General features: G+C 42.8%; 1 protein-coding gene across 5 annotated transcripts; it reads left to right on the top strand.

Annotated features, from left to right (window-relative positions):
• Nucleotides 1-187: 187 nt before the first annotated feature.
• rnf14 (ring finger protein 14) lies at nt 188-27,846 on the top strand. 5 transcript variants are annotated; one of them, XM_055643312.1, is made up of 8 exons: nt 202-319; nt 4,943-5,103; nt 7,051-7,199; nt 9,499-10,005; nt 14,199-14,427; nt 16,177-16,349; nt 20,307-20,437; nt 26,018-27,846. In XM_055643312.1, exons 2-8 carry the CDS (start codon nt 4,950-4,952, stop codon nt 26,085-26,087), a joined length of 1,413 nt encoding a protein of 470 aa, XP_055499287.1. In that variant the 5' UTR covers nt 202-319; nt 4,943-4,949; the 3' UTR covers nt 26,088-27,846. The 5 variants fall into 5 exon arrangements, with proteins under 5 accessions (XP_055499290.1, XP_055499287.1, XP_055499286.1 ...); XM_055643311.1 differs by having other exon boundaries at nt 206-367; XM_055643315.1 differs by lacking the exons at nt 4,943-5,103; nt 7,051-7,199 and having other exon boundaries at nt 188-367.

The following is a 27,846-nucleotide window of genomic DNA, read 5'->3' as shown; positions in this document are numbered from 1 at the left end:
ACTTCGGCTTGACGTCAGCTTCGGCGAACTTCGTCATCGCGCCTCCCTTCCCGCTCGGCCTACTTCGGCTTGACGTCAGCTTCGGCGAACTGCGTCATCGCGCCTCTCGCTCGCTCGGCCTACTTCGGCTTGACGTCAGCTTCGGCGAACTGCGTCATCGCGCCGCTCGCTCGGCGAACTTCGTCATCGCGCCTCCGTTCCCGCCCGGCCGCACTCGCCACTCGGCGCTGAGGTGGTGGTTGTGCGGCGGCGGCGGCGGCGGCCAGGAGTCAGTGTGGGCGGCGGCGGCACTGGCACTGGAGGAGTTGCTTTGGAACTGGTGGGTGACCGTGAGAGACAGAAGAACACTTCGACAGCGGATTCACCGGTAATAATGCAACGGGCGCGCCACCGTTGAGTGCACAACACGGAAACATTTAGAGCTAGTCGTATACGCCAGGGAAAGGGGGGCCCTTCGGCCCAGCTCGCCCATGCCAACTCATCCAGCCTTGTCCAATATGCCCGCGTTTGGCCCCGCGTCCCTCCAAACCTTGTCCAAGTGGGAGAAGTGCCTGAGTTAGGCGGTGGTGTGTGTGTGTGCCAAGGTTATCCTTTGGCCTTTGCATGTGTATGTATTTATATCGTGGTATATGGACACACTTATCTGTTTTGTAGTCAATACCTACTATGTTCTGTGTGTTGAAGCAAAGCAAGAATTTCATTGTCCTATGCAGGGACACATGACAATAAACTTGAGGTTCTTGTAGGACGGCCTGGGACATTATACTTGGAAAGGAAGGACAAGCTGTATAAAGCTTAGTCCTTGCCCCCAGAGTAAGTTAATCCAAAATCTGTCTCTCTCGTTCTTATGGCGAGTGCGAAGGTGTGTCTTGTATGTGCAAACCAGGACTACTGATTAATGTACTGATGCATGTGTTATGTATGTTCAAATAGGACAACTGACTATAGACACAAAAAGCTGGAGTAACTCAGCGGGACAGGCAACAGCTCTGGAGAGGAATGGGTGACGTTTTGAGTCGAGACACTTCAGGTGTCTAAGAAGGGTCTCGACCTGAAACGTCACCCATTCCTTCTCTCCAGTGATGCTGAGTTACTCAAGCTTTTTGTGTCTATCTTCGGTTTGAACCAGCATCTGTAGTTCCTTCCTACACGTACGACAACTTATTAAGATTCAAGATTCAAGAGAGCTTATTGTCATTTGTCCCACATAGGACAATGGAATTCTTGCTTTGCTTCAGCACAACAGAATATAGCAGACATAAATAAATACAGAACTGATCAGTGTGACCATATACCAATGAATATTACATGTGCCATGTATGTGCAAACTAGGCCAACTGATTAATTTCTTGTCAGATATGTGTTATTCTTCAGTTTGAGTAATTAGACTGCTTGTTTCAATAGCAATAAAACAGGATTGTGATCATAACCAGGCGTGTATATGCTCAGAGCTCCCTTGGGTTATTGGATTGCATTCTTATTTCATCATGCAGCAATGAAAGCAACATCTGCAAACACTTTTGGATGCTAATTAGCTATGTACGCACTTGCATGTAATTCTTGTTGAACCATTCAATCAAGTTTATCAAGTTATGAAAGCCTATTAATCAAAATCAGTTTAAAATTTGTTTTAGAAGCATTAAATTATAGTTTTCTTTAAATTGTTTGGATTCAAGGCATCTATCACAAAATCTTTGGGTTTTTTTTTTTACTAAAAATGTTTAACCTTTTTGAGATGCTGCACAAACCTGGCGACGATATCCACAATTTAATTTTCATTGTAAAGCCACCGTTAATACTTTTGACATTTGCAGCATTACAGTCCGACAATCTGGCACCAATGTAAATGTTGTTGTACTGGCCAATATACTTAGACATAACTCATAGTGAAAATCATTTCTCATCTTTCTTATCTATAATAGATTTTGACTGGCATTGGAGAACTATAAGGATAACTATAAGTACAAACTTGATTGAAATTGTTTTTTGTGTATTATTATCACGTGTACGTTAGAAGATTGAGAGGGGATCTTATAGAAACTTACAAAATTCTTAAGGGGTTGGACAGGCTAGATGCAGGAAGATTGTTCCCGATGTTAGGAAAGTCCAGGACAAGGGGTCACAGCTTAAGGATAAAGGGGAAATCCTTTAAAACCGAGATGAGAAGAACTTTTTTCACGCAGAGAGTGGTGAATCTTTGAAACTCTCTGCCACAGAGGGTAGTTGAGGCCAGTTCATTGGCTATATTTAAGAGGGAGTTAGATGTGGCCCTTGTGGCTAAGGGGATCAGGGGGTATGGAGAGAAGGCAGGTACGGGATACTGAGTTGGATGATCAGCCATGATCATATTGAATGGCGGTGCAGGCTCGAAGGGCCGAATGGCCTACTCCTGCACCTAATTTCTATGTTTCTATGTTTCTATGTACCAAGGTACAGTGAGAAGCTTTATAAGTGGTCATAAGTGACAGGAGCAGAATTAGGCCATTTGGCCCATCAAGTCCACTCCGCCATTCAATCATGGCTGGTCTATCTCTCCCTCCTAACCCCATTTCCCTTGACACCCGTACTAATCAAGAACTATCTCTCTGCCTTAAAATTGACGACCTCCACAGCCGTCTGTGGCAAAGAATTCCACAGATTCACCACCCTCTGACTAAATAAACTCCTCATCTCCTTCCTAAAGGGACATCCTTTAATTCTGAGGCTAACACCTCTCGTCCTAGACTTTCCCACCAGTGGAAACATGTTTTTCACATCTAATGTTTTCACTATTTGGTAAGTTTCAATGAGGTCCCCCCATTCTTCTAAACTCTAGTGAGTGCAGGCCCAATGCCCTCAAACGCTCGTCATATGTTAACCCACTCATTCCTGGAATCATTCTTGTAAACCTCGTCTGGACCCTCTCCAGAGCCAGCACATCCTGTCTCAGACATGGGACCCAAAATTGCTCACAATACTCCAAATGTGGCCTGACCAGTGCCTTTATAGAGCCTCAGCATGACATCGCTATTTTTGTATTCTAGCCCTCTTGGAATAAATGTTAACCTTGCGTTTGCCTTCCTTACAATTGATTCGACTTGCAAATTAACTTTTTGGGAATCCTGCACCAACACTCCCAAGTCCCATTTCTGGATTCCCTCCCCATTTAGAAAATAGTCTATGCCTTTATTCCTACTACCAAAATGCATGACTCTACACTTTGCTACACTATATAGCATCTCTCACTCTCCCAAACTGTCCAAGTCCTTCTGCAGAGTCGCTGCTTTCTCTACACTACCTGTCCCGAAGGGTTTCGGCCCGAAACGTTGCCTATTTCCTTCGCTCCATAGATGCTGCTGCACCCGCTGAGTTTCTCCAGGATTTTTGTGTACCTCCATCTATTCTCCTATTCGTATCATCCACAAACTTGGCCACAAAGCCCATAATGCCCTCATCCAAATCATTAATATTGATCCAAATGATCAAATCATTTGTTTTGCTTGCTAGCTTATCAGATATAACTATACATAAATACAATCGAGTCAAACTCAAGTACAATAGGTAGAGCAAAGGAGAAGATACAGAGTACATAATATGGTAAGTGCAATGTCCACAATGGGGTAGTGGTGGATTGGATAGTACCCTAGCTTATTGAAGGGCTGTTGGCAGGCCTGATAACAGGGGAAGAAGCTGTTCCCGAGTCTGGTGGTGCGCACATTCAAGCTTCTGTACCTTCTGCTGGATGGGAGCATGGAGAAGAAGGAATGACTGGGGTAGGACATTTAATAGATTAATATGTGGAGGTGATTGGTTCAGTGAGAATGTGGTCAAACTTTATAACTGGCACAGGGAACAATGTTCGATATATGTGCATTTGATCCCCCAAAAAGTGGATTAAATGCAATTCTGATTTACCCACAATGTGTTACAACTAGCTTTATGAGCTTTAAACTCTTTTCCTGCTTCTCTGGAGAATAAACTGCAGAGTGGATCGTTATTCCACTTTATCGGAATAAGAAATGTGTGTTCATTTAAATCTTGTTTATTATTTAAGATATTGAGGGATTTGGCTAAGTGTCAGTGGGCTTGGGAGGAATCCGCCCCAGATATAAAAATATCAGTTCATGCTTATATTTGCTGCTCTGTCTGAAATCTTCCCATTGTAGTTGTTGGATGCAGATGAAGAGCAGGAAGCCTTGCTGTAACTTTATTACTTTATTATTCTCTTGCTCCCGTTTCCTCCCACATCCAAATAGGTAGGCCAACTGTCCCTCTGCAAATTGCTCCTTGTGTGTAGGGAGTGGATGAGAAAGTGGGATAACATAGAACTAGTGTGAACAAGTGATCGATGGTCGGCGTGGACTCGGTGGGCCGAAGAGTGTAGGAGTGTTTCCCTTATCCCTAACCAGTGTGAAGAAGAGTCACGACCCGAAACGGCACCCATTCCTTCTCTCCAGAGATGCTGCCTGACCCGCTGAGTTACTCCAGCATTTTGTGTCTACCTTCGGTGGTCCAAAGAGCCTGTCTCCATCTTGTATCTTTCATTCGATCAATTCAATCAAAGTTCAACATACAAAGATAATAACGCATGTCTACCATAGTGCTTTACTTTGCTAATATAGCATTAATGATGACAAAGCAAGCCATAGCTTTTCAAGATTGAATTATTAAAAAAAATATTGATCCTTCGTAGTTTTTTCGAGGGGGTGGGCAGTAACAATTTTTATCATTGTGATGTCATTTTATTGAAAGTGGTTTTCACATCCGTCATTTCTCACACAAGTGTAGTGTGCTCCCAGGGAGTTTCCTGTTAACTCACTCACCCAAATATGTTTATTCTTTAGACTAAAAATTCCGTTTGAAATTAGTGAGAATGGGTTGAAAAATTGATTTAAGATGGGTGCTTGCAACTCACGACTTGGTGTAAGCACTTTCTTTTAAGACCCCCCGTCTACTTTCCCAGAATTTAGATGTCCTCCAGGGATAGTGAAGAGCAAGAAGATGAGCTGCTGGCCCTTGCCAGTATTTACGACGAGGATGAATTTAAGCGCGCAGAGTCCTCGCAGGGCGGAGAAATAAACGTCTGTTTGGAATTACCATCAAGCTTCAAAATATTTGTTTACGGTAAGTTGAAGCGCAGATTATTGTTTTAAAAAATCAATATGAAGCCCAGGTAGGAAGTGCAGCAAATTTAGTTTTGGTTTAGTTTATTATTGTCATGGCGTGCAGAGGCACAATTAAAAGTGTTTGTTTGCATGCTATCCAGTCAAAGAAAAGATGATGCATGAATACAATAAGCTGTCCGCTTCTTAGGCCCCCTTCAGTCATGGCTGACCATGGGTGTCTCCAGGGTGTTATTCCCTATATGGAGGACGCCTGTGCGTGACTTTGTTTAACTTGGGGAGACTGGTGCACTGACAGCCAACCCATGGTCCTTGACAGATCTGGGTCGGGATCCAGTGGCATGGAGTCCAAGACGACCGGAGACCCTTTTCTGCTGCAGCCTTCATCCGCCTTCCCTAAAGTCAGCCACCGTCCTCCGCCTGTTCCACTGTTGGGGTCTTGGTTGGATTGCTCTTTGTCAGAGACCTCCCCCTCGACCCTACCGCCATGGCTGGCCCTACCAGGAGCATAGCTCCAGACGGCATCGCTTTCAGGATCTCAGGACCACACAAGCTTCTCCACCACGACAAGGTGACAATCCACAGATTGTCCACAATGCACAGATAAAGGTATAAATGGTGCAACATTTAATGCAAGGTATAACAGTGAAGTCCAATAAAATCTTGTTTAAAGATAGTTTAGTGGTCTCCAATGAGGTAGATGAGGAGTCAGGACCACCCTCTACAGCATTACTCCTGCATGTTTGTTGTTTGAGGAAAGATTAAGCAGGTGGGTCCTTTCCTTGCTCCCTTGAGTTCAGAAGAGCGAGAAGTGAGCACATTGATAAAATATTTCAGAACTTCACAGGGATGATGTTTCTCCTGGTTACCGCGTCTAAGAAACAGCCATTCAGATCAAGTTCAAGTTCAAGTGAGTTTATTTGTCATGTGTCCCTGTATAGGACAATGCAATTCTTGCTTTGCTTCAGCACACAGAACATAGTAGGCATTTACTACAAAACAGATAAGTGTGTCCATATACAATAATATAAATATATACACACATGAGTAAATAAACTGATAAAGTGCAAATAACAGATAATGGGTTATTAATAATCAGAGTTTTGTCCGAGCCAGGTTTTATAGTCTGATGGCTGTGGGGAAGTAGTTATTACTGAACCTGGTTGTTGCAGTCTTCAGGCTCCTTCTACCTGAAGGTAGCAGGGAGATGAGTGTGTGGCCAGGATGGTGTGGGTCTTTGATGATACTGCCAGCTTTTTTGAGGCAGCGACTGCGATAAATCCCCTCGCGATAAAATCAGAAGTTTCATCGCCAAAATAGTGATGAATCTTTGAGATTCACTGTGCAAGGCGGCAGTCGAGGCATCATTGCCCAATATATTTGCAACGGATCAATAGAATTTTAGATATTGAAGGAATCAAGGGATATAGGGACAGTGTAGGAAATTGGTGCTGAGGTAGAAGATTGCCACAATCTAAGAAAGGACGGCACTATGGTGCAGCTGTTAGGACGGCACTATGGTGCTGTCTCACAGTGCCAGAGACCCGCATTTCATCCTGACTTTGATACTGATGGCAGTATGGAATTTGCATGTTCTCCCTGTGACCCCATGGGTTTCGTCCTCCTACTCTGGTTTCCTCCCACATTCCAAAGACGTGCGGTTTTGTACGTTAATCTGCCTTTGTAAACTGCTCCTAGTGTGTAGGGAGTGGATGAGATACTGGGATAACATAGACTTATTGTGAACAAGTGATCGATGGTCAGCGCAGACCTGGTGGGCCGAAGGGCTTGTTTCCATGCTGTATCGTGAGAACCAAACACTAATTGAATGGTGGAGTAGGCATGAAGGACTGAATGATTGACTCCTATGATTTCTGGTGCTCTTATAAGATTGATTACTAAAATTACAACAAAATGTTAACCACTAACGTTCTTCTCTTGGTGCAAGGCGATGAAAAGCAGAATAAGGAGGATCTGATTGAATATATAGTTTCCTTTCTGCCCCCTCTTGTGCTGAACTTTGATCTTCCACCGGATTATCCATCGTGTTCTCCTCCCAAGTATACCTTGAGCTGCAAGTGGCTTTTCCGAGCCCAGGTTTGTGACTCGTTCTTATTTCCTGTAATATTATATTTCAACATTATGTGGGAGCATTATGGACGGGAGATAATAATCATCAGGGTAGACTTTGGCATATGTTACTAAGGCAAACAACTGTTTTGTGTTGTAGTTTCGAGGTAATCTGCAGAGCCCTTAGAGAGAGGATAGACACAAAGCTGGTGTAACTCAGCGGGACAGGCAGCATCTCTGGAGAGAAGGAATGGGTGATGTATCGGGTCGAGACCCTTCTTCAGACTGGTTAGGGATAAGAGAAACGAGAGATATAGACGGTGATGTGGAGAGATAAAGAACAATGAATGAAAGATATGTAAAAAAGTAACGACAATAAATGAAACAGGCCGTTTGTACAGTGAGAATGAGAAGCTAATGTGTCTTGGGTGGGGGAGGGATAGAGAGAGAGAGAATGCTGGGGCTACCTGAAGTGAGAGAAATCAATATTCATACCACTGGGCTGTTCTTCTTTCGTGTGGCGTGCACAGCCTAAAGTTGTAGGACAACTTGTTTTACTTGATCTTCTGTTTGTGCACGTCGAGTTGATTGCATTAGTCGAAACCAGGCAGACCACGTGAAGGTTGCACCCTTCCACCCCTCACTGGGCTGTAATCTGCCCAACGAAAATATGAGATGCCGTTCCTCCAATTTGCGTTTAGCCTCACTCTGACAATGGAGGAGAATGAGGACAGAAAGGTCTGTGTAGGAATGGGAGGGAGATTTAAAATGTCCCGCAACCGGGAGATCAGGTTGGTTCAAGCAAGCTGAGCGAAGTCTGTGTTTGGTCCTGCCGATGTATAAAAGTTCACATCTTGAACAATGGATACAATAGATGAGGTTGGAGGCGGTGCAAGTGAACCTCTGCCTAACCTGAAAGGGCTGTTTGGGCTCCTGGACAGAGTCGAGGGAGGAGGTATAACGACAGGTGTTGCATATTCTGCGACTCTTAGAGAAACCCTTAGAGAGGCTTGCTTATCACAAACTAAAGTCATGCAGTGTTGAAACGGGTCCTTCGGCCCACCTTGCCCACGCCGGCCAACATGCCCCATCTACACTAGTCCCACCTGCCTGTGTTTGGCCGATATCCCCCTAAACCTCTCCTATCCACATATCTGTGCAAATCATTTTTAAACTTTGTGATAGTACTTTCCACAGCTACCTCCTCTGGCAGCTTGTTCCATACACCTGCCACCCTTTGTGTGTGCATGTGGGGGAAAAAAGTACCTGCTCGGATTTCTATTAAATCTCCCCCCCCCCCCCCCCCCCCCCCCCCCCCCCCACTCTGGGAAAAATACTTTTACCCTATCTATTCCTTTCCAGATGTTATACACCTCTACAAGATCACCCCTCATCCTCCTGTGCTCCAAGGAATAAAGTCCTAGCCTGCTCAACGTCTCACTATAGCTCAGGCCGTAACAAATTGTGAGGAATTTCTTAATGCACATTGATTCTCCCTGTTCCTTTTTGGGATGGCTGTAGGTACAAACCAGGCACGTGCCGTGAGTAATTAGTCAGGGTAGGCAGTGGCTTTTAAAAATCTTGAAAACCGCGCATACGCGGATTGTTCTCTCGACTTTTATCAAGTAATTTGTCTTCAATAGGTCCTATCTCTTAATAAAGTATTTAAAAACATATAACTTAAAAAAAAATTACTTACCATATAATTTGTACACAAAATCCATTCTTCTCTCTTTGTTTCCTGTTGTACCAAGCTGTTTTAAATGTTCTAATTATTTTTGTTCCTCTGCGCTGTTGAAGTTCTTTAAGTTCCGGCGTTGGTCTGCCATTTTTAATTATTTTGATCTTTTCATCGTAAGTTTGCGTCGGGGAAACTCTTCAGGTAATCACTATACATCTTTGAAAAATGCGCCAAGAAACCTGCGCATGCGCGGTAGGCAGGTGCGCAGCGCAGCACATGCCCGCAGTCCGCGGTGTAAAGGCAGAATTTCAGCTGCCTTTATGGACAGTTGCCATTGATGGCTTGAAGCACGTGAGTAGCACATACTTCCGCGTTTAAAATGTACTGCGGATGAAAGGCACGTGCCTTTAGATCGATCTCTTAGGGAAGCATAATTCTCCCGTGCCTTTACTATTTATGACCATTTTATATATATTTTATAATAATTACCATTTTATAATTTTAGTCAGGGTAGGCACTGCCTACCTTGCCTACCCAGACGGCACGTGCTTGGTACAAACCATGCTGTGCTCATTGTATTTCTGATAGCTCTGTACCTTATTCCACGTGCCATTTACTAACATCTCCCAACTTGTCTCCCAACAGCTCTCTGCACTTTGTACTTCCCTGGATAAAATTTGGAAAGACGGTGGCAATTGTGTGGTGCTATTTTCATGGATGCAATTCTTAAAAGAAGAGACCCTCTCCTTTCTGTGCATTGAGTCTCCATTGGAAATCCGAAGAGACGTTAAAGGAACATCTGAATGCATTTTCTCGAAGGGTAAGAAGAAAGAGCTTGGATTGCCGGATAATGCCGAGTGTCCCCTTGACCCGAGAGCTATCCGGGATGTGGCCTCGTGGGGTAGCATCTTGCGTGAGATCTTGGATTTTGATCAGAAGCAGCAACAGCAAACTTTCAATGGCAAGGCGTTCACTTGTGGTGTATGCTTTTCTGAGAAGCTGGGGACTGACTGCACTTACTTTAAGGAGTGTAAACACGTGTACTGTCGAGCCTGTATGAAGGAATATTTTGAGATTCAGATCCGAGATGGAAATGTTCAGTGCCTTAACTGTCCGGAGTCAGAGTGCGCTTCCATTGCTACACCAGCACAAGTAAGATCGTCTGATTATTATCCTAATTTCATTTTTAGCAATATTTGAATTTATTTTTGAAAAAATAAATTATTCATTTATTTTGGATAATAACAACAGTAGAATTGAATTGGTCTGGTTGTCAATCCCTTCATACCTTTAGTTTCCCTCTCCTCTGACTGTCGAATGCTTACTCTGTTCAAGATGTCTACTGTTGTTGCCGCGTAGATATCCCACTGCAGCTTATCGAGAATTATCTTCTCCATCCTCGCCACCTCACTGCTCGTACAAACACTGGCACTCTTCACTACGAGGTCTTTCACTAGCAGTGTGACCTAAAAAACAATTAATAAATAAGTTTAACCAGCACCTGCAGCTCCTTCTCTCAGTCTGAAGAAGGGTCCCGACCCGAAACATCACCTATTCCTGCTCTCCAGAGATGCTGCCTGTCGCGCTGAGTTACTCCAGCATTTTGTGTCTACCTTTGGTGTAAATCAGCATCTGCAGTTCCTTCCTACACATTCAACGCACTATGAAATTCATAATGCTTGTATATATCTATCTCGGGCATAGTCCATCATCCTATAGTACGTCGGGCTTTTCCTAGAACACCTCCGCTGTTATTATCCAAGTATATATGTAACATTTGTAGTTGTGTAGAGAGGAACTGTAGATGCTGTTTTAAACCGAAGACACACACAAAAAGCTGGAGTAACTCAACAGGTCAGGCAACATCTCTGGAAAGAGGATAAGTGATATTTCAGGGTCTTGATCGGTAACAAAACCTATTCCTTTTCTCCGGAGATGATGCCTGATCCACTGGTTTGCTCCAGCCTTTTGTGTCTAACATTTGCAGTTGATTGGTACAAATTCTGTCTTTAGATTTAGAGAGCAACAGTTTGGTGCTCTACTGAAGAGTGGAGAATTTTACATCTGCCGGTGCTCACAGGATGGTAATCAAAGACCTCAGAATTTTCAATTTTAGTTTCCAGAAAAAAATCCAGTAGCTTTTCTTGTTGTTGTATTATGGTTTTAGTTTCAGAGATGCAACGTGGGAACAATCCCTTCAGTCCGCGGAGTCCGTGCTGACCATTGATCACCCTTGCACTAGTTCTTTCCTACACTCTGGGGACAATTAACAGAAGCCAATTAACCTACAAACCTACACGTCTTTGAAATGTGGGAGAAAACCAGAGCACCCGTAGAAAACCCACGTGGTCATGTGCAAACTCACAAACAGCACCCATCGTCAGGATCGAACCCGGGTCTCTGGTGTTGTAAGGCAGCAACTCTGCTGCTGTGCCACTGTGCCGCCCATATTGTATTATCAGTTCTTGCATCAATACACACATGGCTCAGACGCACTGCTGTTCATTTTTCTTCTTATGGTATTCACATTTTTTAAATGTCTTGCCCTTATTAATCACTTTCTCCTTTTCATGACTGTCTACCATATCAATTTAAACCTTCTCTCACTCTGTTATCTAACCTCTCACTTCAGATGAGGGAGTAATAATTTGTGCAATTCTCTTTCAAAACACTCTTCAATGCAATAAGAATATCGACTTGTCGATCAGCTCTGTGGCCTTGCCTGACTTACTCATTTCCCCCTTGTCCATTATCATTGAAAACTATTTCCCAGTTATAATCCTTTGTGATATTATTATTCTGGTGCTTCTCTTAATCGGCTGGTGATACCCTGAATGTATTTTATTGGTTTTAGCCCCAAGATCTCAGAATCTTCCACCTGTACTATGATGCTTCCAATGTTAAGCAAGAACCATATCAGCTTTTTATTTAAAATTTATTTTGCATTTTTCTATTCATGATTTTTACCTTTTTCTCTCGAAGGTGTACTTCAATACATTTTAACTTTCCAGTGCTGTGCACCTCAGCATTTACAGGTTGAAATCACCACAGGTTAATATTTGTCTTGCTCGAACCACCAAACAAGCTTTGCCATTATTCAACAATGGAATTCTTTATGACTGTGTCCTAGTATGTTAGACTTGGATGCGGAATGAATGAATGAATATGTTTATTGGCCAAGTATTCACATACAAGGAATTTGCCTTGATGCTCCGCCCGCAAGTGACAACATGACATACAGTGACAATGATTAATGAGATTTTAAATGTGGGAGGCATGATTAAAGATATTTGAGAAATGATTAATCGGTTTGCTGATGATACAAAATTTGGTCACACTGGTGGTGAATTAAGAATCAAAGTATTCTGAAGGGCTTGCAGGTTAATTGGCCTCTGTAAACTGCCCCGAGTTTGTAGGGAGTGGATGAGAAAGTGGGATTACATAGAACTGGTGTGAATGGGCGATCAATGGTCAGGGTGGATCGGTGGGCCGAAGGGGCTGTTCCAATGCTGCGTCTTTCAATCAGTCAGTTCTTCAATGCCTTGCTACAGCTCTTGACCATGTTCGCCCCCCCCTTCCCCCACTGTCCCCCCCCCCCCCCCCCGTCCCCCGTCCACCCACTCCACAACACAGCAACGACAATACAACACCAATTGCTTTTTTTGAGTACACCAATTGCTGTTTGACAATTTCCCCACCAACCAGGGCATTAAACACTTTCCAAGCGAAACAGCAATTTTCCAAGCTCTTTTCAATGTAATATCACATGCTCTTTGCTCGTAGGATGGTCCATACATTGGGAAGCCAACACAGATAATAGCTTTGTTCTTTCTGCAGGCATGGCCTTGAATCTCTATTGTCTGCCACTTTAATTCTCTATTGATTTTGCACTGTAATCTCTTAACAACATATGGTTCGGCAAAGCTCGCAATAGTTTTAGAAACACAATTTCATCTCTCTATGAAAGTGCTTATAGCCTTCTGCCCTCAGAATGATGTTCTTAACAGTTTTTCAGATGGAAATAACTTTATTTTCATTTGCACCTCCAATAAACATCTTTTCTTTATTGCCGTAATCTTTTTTACCTTGCACTTCCAATTTTTTAGACTTGAGAAATGCAGAGCATAAACAGACCTTTCGGCCCATAGAGTCTGCAGCCACCAGTGATCACTTATTCTGCAATTTATCCTGTCTTCCACTCCACCTTAACCTCCCTCTCATCCCTGTATCTTAACAGCGACATAAAGTGACACATGTGGCTTAATTAGTAACCGTCTCAGCTGCAAGTCTGAAGGTTCTGTATTCTAGTTTGACACTGCTGTGCTGGGTGGTCAGTAGTGCTATTTTGTGGGTGTGACTTGTGTATCTTTGGATGTGACTTGCGGATCTAAAATAAGGTCCAGTCTGCTGACTTAAGTGGACACAAAAGGTCACAAAGAACAATTTTGAAGAACATGTAGGTATCTGCAATATTCAGACCAATATTGGTCCTCATCCACATCACTGAAACACATCAACTGGTCATTATCATGCCACAGTCAAAGATTGCACAAACCTGCTTCTCTTTTGCTAAGGTAGACAAAAATGCTGGAGAAACTCAGCGGGTGAGGCAGCATCTATGGAGCGAAGGAAATAGGCGAGGCTTCGGGTCGAAACCCTTCTTCAGACACTTTTCCTAAAGTACCCTGTGGCACACATTTCAAAAGTTGTTAATTGTCTGTAAAGTGTTTTGGAATACAGTGAAAGGTGGCAGATAAATGTGTCTGTTTTTTGTTTTTTCCGATCCTAATGAAACTAATCAACCTTAAATATAAAGCTCTGATCCTCACTTCAAAATTATTGTTCGACCAACTCGGTTTTTCCTGTTTAAAAAAAAAAATAGTATTGAATGATTGAAGGATCAAAGCATGTAAACGTGACTTTAAGCCCAACAAGTCCACACCGACCATTGATCACTTGTATGTATTAGTTCTATGTTATCCAATTTTACATCCACTCCCTACATGCTAGGGACAATTTATAGAGATAAATATATCTGCAAGCCTACATGTCCACATGTCTTCAGGATGTGTGAGGAAACCGGAGCACCCACAGGAAACCGATGTGGTCACGGGGAGAACATACAAACTTCACACCGAAAACGACTGAGATCGGATTGAGCCCGGGTCCCTGGCGCAGGGAGGCAGCAGCTCTACCCGCTGCGCTACTGTGCGTGCCTCCCTTGCGCTACAGTACCGCCTTTATGTTGCATTCTATAATCCATGTTTATGAAAAAGATCCAAAAACGTGAAGGAGCAACTTGTGAGGTCTTAAATTTGAGTTTTACAAATGCCGCATCTTTGCAGGTCAAAGAGCTAGTCGAGGAGGAGATGTTTGCACGGTACGATCGCTTGCTCCTTCAGTCCACATTAGACCTCATGTCAGATGTGGCTTATTGCCCTCGTAGCGTTTGCAGGTCAGTGGTGTTGCTTGAGCCTGGCAGCACTATGGGCGTGTGCCCAGGATGTCGTTACGCGTTTTGTGCACTGTGTGAAATGGCCTACCATGGAATTTCCCCCTGTAAATTAAAGTCAGGTAAGATCATGCTTCCACTCGGCCTTTTTTTAAAAATCGTTATATTGCATGTAACATCTTAGTTTAGTTTATTGCCACGCGTACAGAGGTACAGTGAAAAGCTTTTGTTGTGTGCTAACCAGTCAGTTGAAAGACAATACGTGATTGCAATCGACCCATTCACAGTGCATCGATACGTGTTAAGGGAATAACGCTTAGTGCAAGATAAAGCCAGCAAAGTCCGATCAAGAATAGTCTGAGGGTCATCAAAGAGGTAGATAGTAGTTCAGCACTGCTCTCTGGTTGTGGTAGGATGATTCAGTTGCCTAATAACAGCTGGGATGAAATCAGTTCCGACCTTGTTAAATTAAAATATGCAGACAGATACCAAATATAAAAAGTTTTGAAGAATTAGTGAACTGTTTCAAACTAGTTTTTAGTAAGTAAGTAAGTACATTTTATTTATATAGCACGTTTAAATCAACTCACGTTGAAACCAAAGTGCTTTACATAGAAGAAATAATGAAGTTTCCGTACATCCATAGAAAAAGAAAGAAAAACTATTTTAAACTATTTAGTTTTTAAACTAAGGGGGAAAGGGATTTTCCCTGTCCCCTTCTACATGTTACTGCCCATTCACTATTACGTAATATTAAGTAATCACTATTTTCTAGAAGCTGCTCAATGGGGCACATATTTAAAGAATTTTTGTTTTTAACTAGCATTAGTAAATATTCTTGGATTTCTTTTAAGAACAATAGCTTGGTGGCGCTACAATTAAATAAATTTATCACAGACTGTCTGGTTCACTGTTGTGTAACCTATATTAAAACTATGTTGAAAAACTGAATTGCAAACGGCAAACAATGGGCTAGTAATACATCCTGACACAAGGAACTGCAGATACTAGTTTACAAAAAAAGATTAACTCAGTGGGTCAGACAGAATCTCTGGAGAGGGTGGATGGGCAACGTTTGGGTTTATGATTGAGATGGGGGCTGGACATAGGCTAGCGAGTGATAGGTGGATACAGGTTTTGATTGGCAGATGTGTGGACAGATGCCAGATATAGGATGAACAGAAAAGGCTGCGAGACAAGGAGAGAAGAGTTGCAAAATATGAAGCCAGAGGAAGTGAAGCTAGATGGAAGGGGACAGGAGAAGGGGAAAGGGAGTTTCAGAATAACATGCTTTCATCACTGCACAATTTATAGTTCATCAGAAATTACGCAGATACTGTCACGGCGTTCTTAAAAAAACATTTGGTCAGGTACGTGGATAGGATAGGTTTAGTGGAATATAGGCCAAACACAGGCAAGTAGGACTAGTGTAAATGGGGCATGTTGGCCGGCGTGAGCAAGTTGGGCCAAAGGGCCTGTTTCCACACCGTATGACTCTAATTTGCTCTCTAGTGTTTTGGTAATTTTGAGCAAGAAAGAAATCAACAGAAGTTGTAATATTTTGTTCCTTGCAACTGCAACGTAAGAATGAGTAACAGGAAAATTAATTTCATAAAGAATAGGATTATTAAATAGTCATAAAGCATAGAAACAGGCTGTTCGGCCAAATGTTTCCATGGCGACCAACATGTCCCATCTATGTTAGTCCCACCTGCTTGGGGGGAGTGGGGGGTTTCTACCATCTCCATCCAATCTCAGGGGCAATAAATAATTATTCATACAGTTATTCACATTTATCGAGGTATGTGGGAATAGAAATTTAATTTATGAGCTCCATATTGCTGAGTCTTTATTTGCCGTTTTCTTTCCAGAGAAACTTTCTGAGTTGCGGGACGAGTACTTGGCATCGGATGAATCTGGGAAAAAACTTTTAGAAAAGACTTATGGTCGGCGAGTGATTGAAAAAGCAGTGGAGGAATTGTGCAGCCAGGATTGGCTGGAGAAGAACTCAAAGCCATGTCCACGCTGTGGCACAAACATACAGGTCAGTTGATCAGCCCACATACACTTACTGGATTTTCTTGCAACACAGTTACGTTACTGGACTACGTCATTTTATGAACTTCTCTTTGTTGAATTTTAAAAGAATCTTTCAGGATCTTAAAAGCACCTCCAACTTTTGAAGAATTGGTTTGTAAATAGATTTTGCATTTTTTTTTGTCATTGTGACATATCTCCAGTTGGGAACAGAGTGGTACGGTGGCGCAGCGACAGAGCTGCTCGCTGCCTTACAGTGCAAGAGACCCCGGTTCGATCCTGACTACGGGTGCTGTCTGTCAGAGTTGGTACATTCTCCCTGTGAACGGATTTTCTCCGGTTTCCTCCCACATCCCAAAGACGTGCGGGTTTGTAGGTTAATTGGCTTCTGTAAATTGTCCCTAGAGTATAGGATAGAACTCGTGTATGGGTGATTGTTGGTCGCCGTGGACTTAGTGGGCCGAAGGACCTATTTCTACACTGTATCTCTAAAAACTAAACAAATTAAAACTCAATAGTTTCATAATTTTCCATTTCATTGGTTTGAATTAATAGACGGTTACATATTTAAAAATTTACCTTCAAGATTTTTTTGATCAAGGATGAGCAATGTGAAAACAACAGCTTGTGACGACCTCTATAGAAGCTGCCTGACGATTAATATTTCCAGAATTTTCTGTTTTAATTCTGGATTAACAGTATCTGCAGATTCTCTATTTAAAATGGATAAAAGTTGAAATAAATTGAAAGCAACATTTCCAAAGGTTTTTTAAAACAAAACTTCATTACAGCTGACCAATTTTTGGTCATTGGCTGGAATATATTTTCAGAATGTTCCTAGAGACACAGTTATTCTTTAGTTTGGAGATACAGGATGGAAACAGGCCCTTCGGCTCATTGAGTCCGTGCCGACCATTGATCACCCGTTCACACCAGTTCTATGTTATTTTTCGCATTCACTCCGAACATACTGGGGCCAATTAACTTACAAACCTGCTCGTCTTTAGGATGTGGGAGGAAACCGGAGTACTTGGAGAAAACTCATATGGTCACAAGGAGAACGTACAAACTCCGTACAGACAGCACCCGTGATCAGGATCGAACTCGGGACTCTGGCACTGCAAGGCGGCAATCTACCACTGCACCACTGTGCTGTTCTTAAAGGTGTCATGCCATCTATAAAATGTTTGCTTACAATTCAAATCGCTGTCAAGAACTTACCATTACCAAATTTTGATTTTTTTTGGTCCCTTTTGCATTGGGTTGCTGTAGTAAAGTGTTTTACCGCACTAGGGACTCGGGCTTTGTTTTATTTTGCATTGTATTAGGTTTTTATTTAATGACCATTTTTCGTTTCTTTATTATATTGTCAAATGATATAACAGATACTTCAATCCTGCAGTTGTACTGGGCTAGTGAGACCACACCTGGAGCATTGTCTGCAGTTTTGGTCTCCAAATTTGAGGAAGGACATTCTTGCTATTGAGGGAGTGCAGCGTAGGTTCACAAGGTTAATTCCCGGGATGGTGGGACTCGTATGCTGAGAGAATGGAGCAGCTGGGCTTGTACACTCTGGAATTTAGAAAGATGAGAGGGGATCTTATTGAAACATGTAAGAGTATTAAGGGTTTGGACACACTAGAAGCAGGAAACATGTTCCCGATGTTGGGAGAGTCCAGAACCAAGGGCACAGTTTAAGAATAAGGGATAAGCCATTTAGAACGGAGATGAGGAAACACTTTTTCACACTGAGAGTTGTGAGTCTGTGGAATTCTCTGCCTCAAATCCTTTTGCTATGAAACATATAAGATTACTAAAGGTTTGGACACTCTAGAGGCAGGAAACATGTTCCCGGTGTTGGGTGAGTCCAGAACCAGGGGCCACAGTTTAAGAATAAGGAGTAAGCCATTCAGAACGGAGATGAGGAAACACTTTTTCACACAGATACTATTGAGTCTGTGGAATTCTCTGCCTCAGAAGGCGGTGGAGGCCGGTTCTCTGGATACTTTCAAGAGAGCTTGATAGGGCTCTTAAAGATAGCAGTCAGGGGATATGAGGAGAAAGCAGGAACGGGGTACTGATTGTGGATGATCAGCCATGATCACGTTGAATGGCGGTGCTGGCTCAAAGGGCCGAATGGCCTGCTTCTGCACCTATTGTCTATAATATATTATTTGATGATGCCAGCGTCATCAAAAACCCACACTTGGCCACGCACTCATTTCACTCCTGCCATCGGGATGAAGGTACATGAGCTTGAAAACTACTGTTCAGGAACAGCTTCTTCCAAACAACCATCAGGCTATTGAAAACCACGAACGACAACTAAACTACGAACTGCCTTGATTGCACCAGGGGGTTCATAAGGTCATAATTAATAGGAGCCGAATTGGGCCATTTGGCCCATCAAGGTCTACTTGGTAACCTGCCCTCACCTCTGTCCACCTATCACTTGCCAGGCTTTGTTGTGCCCCCAATGTTATTGCCTTCCATTACACCAGGTGGCGCCAGCAATGGCTGCCTCGCCAGCAGTCTGTCAAGTCCCTTCTCTGTTTTTATTATTTTAAGTATGTTTTAAATGTGTGTTTCAATGTTTCTAGGTTAGGTTACGTGGGGGGAGGAGGGGGGGGGGGGGGAATAGGGGGAAACTTATTTTCAGTCACTTACTGAGAAAGACAGTGTCTCAGTGTCTCATCTCCGTGCCCCCCACGGCCTAACAACTGGATTGGTACGGCCCTTCCTGGAGGCTGGCCTATAAGGAGCTTCTAGCCGCAGGCGTGAAGCAGACTTTAACATCGCGGAGCTGCGATCCTTGCCGAGGAACGCCAGAAGAAGTGCTCCGACCGCGGGGCCTGTGGACTTTAACACCGTAAAGCCCGCTGTCTCCGGTAAGAAGTGGCCCACTCGGGAGCTCCATGCCGCGGAGTGTTCCGATCCATCCCGACATCGGAGTTTCGTTCATCCCGGCGCGAGGGTCTGAACATCGGACCGTCTGTAGCGGTGAACTGCGGAGGGTTCAAAGCCCCCGACCACGGGTGAACAAAGGAGGAAGATGGCTGAACTTTATTGCCTTCCATCAAAGTGAGGAATGTGGATTCCACTGTGGTGGATGTATGTTACATTTTATTTTATGTGTGTATTGTGTTTCTTTCATTTAGTATGGTAACTCAAATTTCACTGTACACTAATTGGTTAAGTGACAATAAATGCGAACTTGAACTTGAACCTAGCTTTCTCCCCCCCTACAACAATCGGCAGAATTAGGCTATTCGGCACATCGTCTGCTCCACCATTCAATCATGGCAGATCTATCTGTCCCTTCAAACCTCATTCTTCTGCCTTCTCCCCATAAACCCAGACACCCGCACTAATCAAGAATCAATCTATCTCTGCTTTAAAAATATCTGTTGACTTGGCCTCCACACCTTCTGTGGCAAAGAATTCCACAGATTCACCACCCTCTGACTAAAGAAATTCCTTCTCATCTCCTTCCTAAAGGAAGGTCCTTTAATCTTGAGGCTTTGACCTCTAGTTCTAGATTCTCCCACTAGGGGAATCATCCTCTCCACATCCACCCTATCTACCCAAGCCTTTCATTATTCAGCACGTTTCAATGAGGTTCCCCCTTCATTCTTGTAAATTCCAGCGAGTACAGGCCCAGTGCTGTCAAACACTCATCATAAGTTAACCCATACATTCCTGGGATCATTCTTGTAAACTGGACCCTCTACAGGGCCAGCACATCCTTCCTCGGATATGAGGAAGGCAGGTTGTTTTTGTCCTTGCACTATATATTTTTCTTTTTTGTATATTAAAGTTATTTTTGTGGTTCATAATGCTGTCCACCGATTACTATGTTGACGTATTTTGTTGTGCTGCTACTTAAAAATAATTAAAAATAAGTTAAGTGCTCCATTTCAGAACGTATGACAATAAAACACTTGTGACTCGTATGTCTTTCCAGAAGATGAATGGATGCAATAAGATGACTTGCACGGGCTGTAAACACTACTTCTGTTGGCTTTGCATTTGTCCACTACCAAGACTGGATCCATATGGACATTTCAGTGATTCCAACTCACCGTGTTTCAATGGGTAAGTTTCCTTCCGTTTTAATAATGCGACTTTCATTGTCAATTCTAGAAGCTTGCGGTGTTAGTTAGTGGCTGATTTGTTTAGAAGGCAGAGATCTTTATTGAACACAAAATACAGTAAATACAGATCTTTATTGAACACAAAATACAGCAGGTCCTATAAGTCTTCTGAAGATGTGCAAGCATGCAAGAAATATGATTATTAGTTTAGTTTATTATTGTCACGTATACCGAGGTACAGTGAAAAGCTTTTGTTGCGTGCTATCCAGTCAGCGGAAAGACAACACATGATTACAATCGAGCCATTTGCAGTGTATAGATACATGATAAGAGAATAAGATAAAGCCAGCAACATCTGATCAAGGATAGTCTGTATAATACAATTATTATATTAATATTTGAACAATCTTTTATTGTATTAATATGTCAACAGTCTTTTTACACATCAGAAAAATAGTGCCCTGCATTTGCCTCAGGAAGGCCGTCAGCATCCATAAAGACTCCTCACACCCTTGTAACGGACTGTTCGAACTACTTCCCTCCGGCAGACGTTACAAGGCCTTCTACGCCCGAACCTCCAGACTCAGAAATAGCTTTATTCCCAGAGCTACAGCGGCTCTGAACCGGCCCTGCTGAGTGCCCCCCATCCCCCCTGGGCTGTCTCCCTCGGATGGTCACGTCACACAGCTTATTTATTTATTTTACTTTTCTTTTACATCGGTTGGAAGCTGCATACTAAATCTCGTTGCACTGATGTGCAATGACAATAAAAGATATTATTATTATTATTATTATTAGATGTTTTTTATCACCCTTATTCCTTATGAGAGTTGTAATATATTGTATAATACTAGAAACAAAATGGGATATTTTGAGAAAGAGATAGTATTTGCTTTGGCAGTGATGTAAGGAACAAAGGTAGAGGGACAAGAAAGAATTCAGGAGGATAAGATGTGAGAACGCATGGTGATCTGGAATTGGAATGTGGTTAAAGATGTAATTTAAAACCCCAAGTACCATCCTTTATAACTTAGGGGTCTGAAAGTGCACTACAGCTAATGAAAGGTCAACAAAAATGCTGGAGAAACTCAGCGGGTTAGGCAGCATCTATGGAGCGAAGGAATAGGTGACGTTTCGGGTCAAGGCCCTTCTTCAGACAGCTACTGCAGTACTTTTGATGGATGGGTAGAAAGATATTGCATGGATTCAGGCCTTTGCCTCACACAATCCGCACCGACCATCAAACACGCGTTCACACAAGTCCTATGTCAGCCCACTTTCACAACGGCTCCCTGTACATTAGCGGCAATTTAGAAGCCAATTCACCTAAAAATCTGCATGTCTTTGTGAAATTGGGAGAAAGCTGGAGCAAACCCAAGCAGTCACAGGGAGAATATGCGAACTCCATACAGTCAGCACCTGAGATAAGGATCGAGCCTGGGTCGCTAGTGCTGTGAGGCAGCAACTCTACCAGCTGTGCCACAATGCCACCACACTTTAAGAGTAATAACTGGAGTAAATTAATAAATGCAGCAGCCAGTTTGCATAGAGAAAGCTCTCCCAAACAGCGATGTAATCATCACCAGGTAACCGGTTTTAGAAGAATTTTAGAGTTCTTGACCCAAAACATCACCTATTCCATTTCTCCAGAGATGCTGCCTGACCTGCTGAGTTACTCCAGCTTTTTGTGTTTATAACCAGTTTTAGTAGTGTTTACTGTAGGATAAGTAGAACACGCCCCATCTTTTCAAAATAGAAACATAGAAACATGGAAAATAGGTGCAGTATGCCATTCGGCCCTTCGAGCCTGCACCGCCATCAATATGATCATGGCTGATCATCCAACTCGGTATCCTGTACCTGCCTTCTCTCCATACCCCCTGATCCCTTTAGCCACAAGGGCCACATCCAATTCCCTCTTAAATATAGCCAATGAGCTGTGGCCTCAACTACCTTCTGTGGCAGAGAATTCCAGAGATTCACCACTCACTGTGTGAAAAATGTTTTTCTCATCTCGGTCCTAAAAGATTTCCCCCTTATCCTTAAACTGTGCCCCCTTGTTCTGGACTTCCCCAACATCGGGAACAATCTTCCTGCATCTAGCCTGTCCCAACCCCTTAAGAATTTTGTAAGTTTCTATAAGATTCCCCCCCTCAATCTTCTAAATTCTAGCGAGTATAAGCCGAGCCTATCCAGTCTTTCTTCATATGAAAGTCCTGACATCCCAGGAATCAGTCTGGTGAACCTTCTCTGTACTCCCTCTATGGCAAGAATGTCTTTCCTCAGATTCGGAGACCAAAACTGTACGCAATACTCCAGGTGTGGTCTCACCAAGACCCTGTACAACTGCAGTAAAACCTCCCTGCTCCTGTACTCAAATCCTTTTGCTATGAATGCTAACATACCATTTGCTTTCTTCACTGCCTGCTGCACCTGCATGCCTACTTTTAATGACTGGTGTACCATGACACCCAGGTCTTGTTGCATCTCCCCTTTTCCTAATCGGCCACCATTCAGATAATAGTCTACTTTCCTGTTTTTGCCACCAAAGTGGATAACCTCACATTTATCCACATTATACTGCATCTGCCATGCATTTGCCCACTCACCCAGCCTATCCAAGTCACCGTGCAGCCTCCTAGCATCCTCCTCACAGCTAACACTGCCTCCCAGCTTCATGTCATCCGCATACTTGGAGATGTTGCATTCAATTCCCTCGTCCAAATCATTAATATATATCGTAAATAGCTGGGGTCCCAGCACTGAGCCTTGCGGTACCCCACTAGTCACTGCCTGCCATTCTGAAAAGGACCCGTTTACTCCCACTCTTTGCTTCCTGTCTGCCAGCCAGTTCTCTATCCACATCAATACTGAACCCCCAATACCGTGTGCTTTAAGTTTGTATACTAATCTCTTATGTGGGACCTTGTCGAAAGCCTTCTGAAAGTCCAGATAGAACACATCCACTGGTTCTCCCTTATCCACTCTACTAGTTACATCCTCGAAAAATTCTATAAGATTCGTCAGACATGATTTACCTTTCATAAATCCATGCTGACTTTGTCCAATGATTTCACCACTTTCCAAATGTGCTGCTATCCCATCTTTAATAACTGATTCTAGCAGTTTCCCCACTACCGATGTTAGACTAACTGGTCTGTAATTCCCTGTTTTCTCTCTCCCTCCCTTTTTAAAAAGTGGGGTTACATTAGCTACCCTCCAATCCTCAGGAACTACTCCAGAAATTATCACTAATGCATCCACTATTTCTGGGGCTACTTCCTTAAGTACTCTGGGATGCAGCCTATCTGGCCCTGGGGATTTATCTGCCTTTAATCCATTCAATTTACCTAACACCACTTCCCGGCTAACCTGGATTTCACTTAGTTCCTCCATCTCATTTGACCCCCGGTCCCCTGCTATTTCCAGCAGATTATTTATGTCTTCCTTTGTAAAGACAGAACCAAAGTAGTTTTTCAATTGGTCTGCCATGTCCTTGTTCCCCATGATCAATTCGCCTGTGTCTGACTGCAAGGGACCTACATTTGTTTTAACTAACCTTTTTCTCTTCACATATCTATAAAAACTTTTGCAGTCAGTTTTTATGTTCCCTGCCAGTTTTCTTTCATAATCTATTTTCCCTTTCCTAATTAAGCCCTTTGTCCTCCTCTGCTGGACTCTGAATTTCTCCCAGTTCTCTGGTAGGCTGCTTTTTCTGGCTAATGTGTATGCTTCATCTTTTGTTTTGATACTATCCCTGATTTTCTTTGTTATCCACGAATGCACTACCTTCCCTGATTTATTCTTTTGCCAAACTGGGATGAACAATTGTAGTAGCTCATCCATGCAGTCTTTAAATGCCTTCCATTGCATATCCACCGTCAACCCTTTAAGAATCAATTGCTAGTCTATCTTGGCCAATTCACGTCTCATACCTTCAAAGTTACCTTTCTTTAAGTTCAGAACCCTTGTTTCTGAATTAACAATGCCACTCTCCATCCTAATGAAGAACTCAACCATATTATGGTCACTCTTGCCCAAGTGGCCACGCACAACAAGACTGCTAACTAACCCTTCCTCATTACTCAATACCCAGTCTAGTATAGCCTGCTCTCGCGTTGGTTCTTCTACATGTTGGTTTAGAAAATTATCCCACACACATTCCAAGAAATCCTCTTCCTCAGCACCTTTGCCAATTTGATTCACCAAATCTATATGTAGATTGAAGTCACCCATTATAACTGTTTTACCTTTTGTCGCATGCATTTCTAATTTCCTGTTTGATACCATCCCCAACTTCACTACTACTGTTAGGTGGCCTGTACACAACTCCCACTAGCATCTTCTGCCCCTTAGTGTTTCGCAGCTCTACCCATACCGATTCCACATCCTCAAAGCTAATGTCCTTCCTTTCTATTGCGTTAATCTCCTCTCTAAACAGCAACGCTACCCCACCTCCTTTTCCTTTCTGTCTATCCCTCCTGAATATTGAATATCCCTGGATGTTCAGCTCCCAGCCTTGGTCACCCTGGAGCCATGTCTCCGTGATCCCAACTATATCATAGTCATCAATAGCTATCTGCACATTCAACTCATCCACCTTATTACGAATGCTCCTTGCATTGAGACACAAAGCCTTCAGGCTTGTTTTTACAACACTCTTACCCCTTATCCAATTATGTTTAAAAGTGGCCCTTTTTGATTTTTGCCCTGGATTTGTCTGCCTGCCACTTTTACTTTTCACCTTGCTACCTATTGCTTCTACCCTCATTTTACACCCCTCTGTCTCTACGCTCACACATTTAAGAAACCCTTTCCCTTTAAAATAAAGTCTTTCACATCCGCCAATCTTCCAACACTGGAAGTGCTGGCTCTGGAGAGGGTCCAGAGGAGGTTTACAAGAATGATCCCAGGAATGAGTAGGTTCACCTATGATGAGCATTTGTCGGCACTGGGCCTGTACTCGCTGGAGCTTAGAAAAATGAGGGGGGGACCTCATTGAAACATACAGAATAGTGAAAGGCTTGGATACAGTGGGTGTGGAGAGGATGTTTCCACCAGTGGGAGAGTCTACGACTTGAGGACATTGCCTTAGAATTAAAGGACGTTCTTTTCAGAAGGAGATGAGGAGAAACCTCTTTAGTCAGATGGTGGTGAATCTGTGGAATTCTTTGGCACAGAAGGTTGTGGAGGCCAAGTCAGTGGATATTTTTAAGGCAGAGATAGATAGATTCTTGATTAGTACGGGTGTCAGAGGTTATGGGGAGATGGCAGGAGAATGGGGTTAGGAGGGATAGATAGATCAGCCATGATTGAATGGCGGAGTAGACTTGATGGGTCAAATGGCCTAATTCTATTCCTGTCACTTATGACAGGTCTCTTTATAATGACACTACTTCCAACAGCGATGTCTCCATTTGAACCATGGCAGAGTGGAAATCTTTGTTTTCTGCTGATCACACCACTGTGGTATGACTTTCGCAACCTTTGAGCCTTTAGTAGTGAATGCTATCTACTGAACCACTGCTAATTGTCACGAACCGTGCGTTCCAAGAATATAACTGTTTTGTTTATCTTGTAGGCTTTTCCAAGGTATCGAGGTTGACGAAGACTTGCTGAGTGATGAAGATGACGAAGACATTTTTTTGTAGTTTTCTGACGTTTGCCGAAGATTTATCATTACACAAAGCTTCTGTGTTAAGCATTTGAAACTGGCAAGTTGCTTTCACTTCCAGCCTAATCAATTGTGGTCAAGATATCTCTCAGTGGCCGTCATATTAACTACACTGAAATGTCTAGATCATAATTTGAATTATTATTTTTCAGCTTTCAAGCATATGGAGTGGAAAACAGGCAGGCAAGTTTGAGGCAAAATCATGTTCTAGCATTGAGTGGAAATCAGTTGGTGAAATTCATTAGTTGAAAGCTGTTCCTGGGAACCATTTTCAGAGGCAATTAACGGCAAAGAAATGATGATCAGTTTTTAATTCCAGTTTTATTTTCCACTGCACCAATACCTCCCCCCAGAAAACTCTGAGAAAATCATAAATCTTCACGTAACACTCAGATTGCCAAATTGCTATTGTGGACTTATTTTTGCGGCCTTTGATTTATTGGCCAGGCCATTGATGGCAAAAGATAGACACAAAAAGCTAGAGTAAATCAGCGGGTCGGGCAGCATCTCTGGAGAGAAGGAATAGATGACGTTTCGGGTCGAGGTCCTTCTTCAGTCAGAAGAAGTGCCTCGACCCAAAACATCACCTGTTCCCATTTCTCCAGAGATGCTGCCTGACCCGCTGAGTTACTCCAGCTTTTAGTGTCTTATCTTCAGTTCCAACCAGCATCTGCAGTTCCTTTCTGTCTGCACATTGATGATAAAACGTTATCTTGATGCGCTGCCTAATTATGAAGTTTTGAAAGTTAATCTTGGCTCGGAAATGGGGTTGGAGATGGTGTGGGAAGCAAATTTGTGTGGGGATGTTTTATTGAAATGGATTTGGTTTTAATACTGAAGTTGGATCGATTTTATTCCAGTCCTGATGTTTCTATGTCTCACTTATAGCAGTGTTAGTTCAATGGTTTGTAAAGAGCATAGGAAAAAAACCAAATGAGACCATGAAATAGAATGGCAAGCGATGATTAGAAAGAAGTTGCCCTTAGTTAGCGATTCTTCGCACTTCCTTTAATGTCTGAGGCACCACTTATCACCTAGTGCAAAACAATAGCAACCCTCAAATTTTAAGCCATTTGGCAGCTGCACGTCTACGAGATTACCTAAGCAACAAATCACTACACATTAAAACAAGAAGTTAAGAATTTGCTTAGTAATCCTTTTGTTGACTTCTCTTCCCTTTTTCACCCCCATTTTAAACAACGATTCCTTTTTCCCCTCAGCGTAGTAAATCGTTGTACTTTTAGAATATCTTGGTGCTGTTTGTTAAACAGCACCCTCCTTTAGCCCATGAGTTTTCACTGAAGGTCGCTGGCTCAGGTGAGGTGGGTCTAGGAAGCAAGTCTGCCAATCCAGTTATTGGACAGATTGGTGATGGGGCAAAAAAATGCAATACAATGGTAAATTTAAAAAAATATTTTAAAACTTGTGCAATAGACTGAAATCACTTAGTGTGGCAATGTTTGGAATGTCTACCTGCGTGTGGGTTTACATTACTTATCGGTTGCATACCTTGAAATACGCATAAACATCTACTCTCAACTTTCAATGCAAGAAAGGCATGTCTGTTAACAAAGCTGCTCAGACAGTGTTACATTAATGTATTATTTCAGTGCAAAATATATTCAAGTATCATGAAAGAGAAATGTGATGATGCTCAAGAAATGATGGAATAACAAATATTTTGGTGACCTGGTAATCCTGTCTGAGGAATGTTAAATAAATTGGATTTATCCTTA

Source organism: Leucoraja erinacea, chromosome 11 (assembly GCF_028641065.1).
Source record: "Leucoraja erinacea ecotype New England chromosome 11, Leri_hhj_1, whole genome shotgun sequence".
NCBI lineage: Eukaryota > Metazoa > Chordata > Chondrichthyes > Rajiformes > Rajidae > Leucoraja > Leucoraja erinaceus.
Note: the sequence above shows the minus strand (reverse complement) of the source record. Positions and strands in the feature narration are given on the sequence as shown.

Excerpts from the sequence above, each read along its gene's own strand:
- rnf14 (XM_055643312.1), top strand. The coding sequence starts at position 4,950 with ATGTCCTCCAGGGATAGTGAAGAGCAAGAAGATGAGCTGCTGGCCCTT. Across the intron at positions 14,428-16,176 it reads CCCCTGTAAATTAAAGTCAG|AGAAACTTTCTGAGTTGCGG; the intron begins GTAAGATCATGC and ends TTTTCTTTCCAG. Across the intron at positions 20,438-26,017 it reads AACTCACCGTGTTTCAATGG|GCTTTTCCAAGGTATCGAGG; the intron begins GTAAGTTTCCTT and ends TTTATCTTGTAG.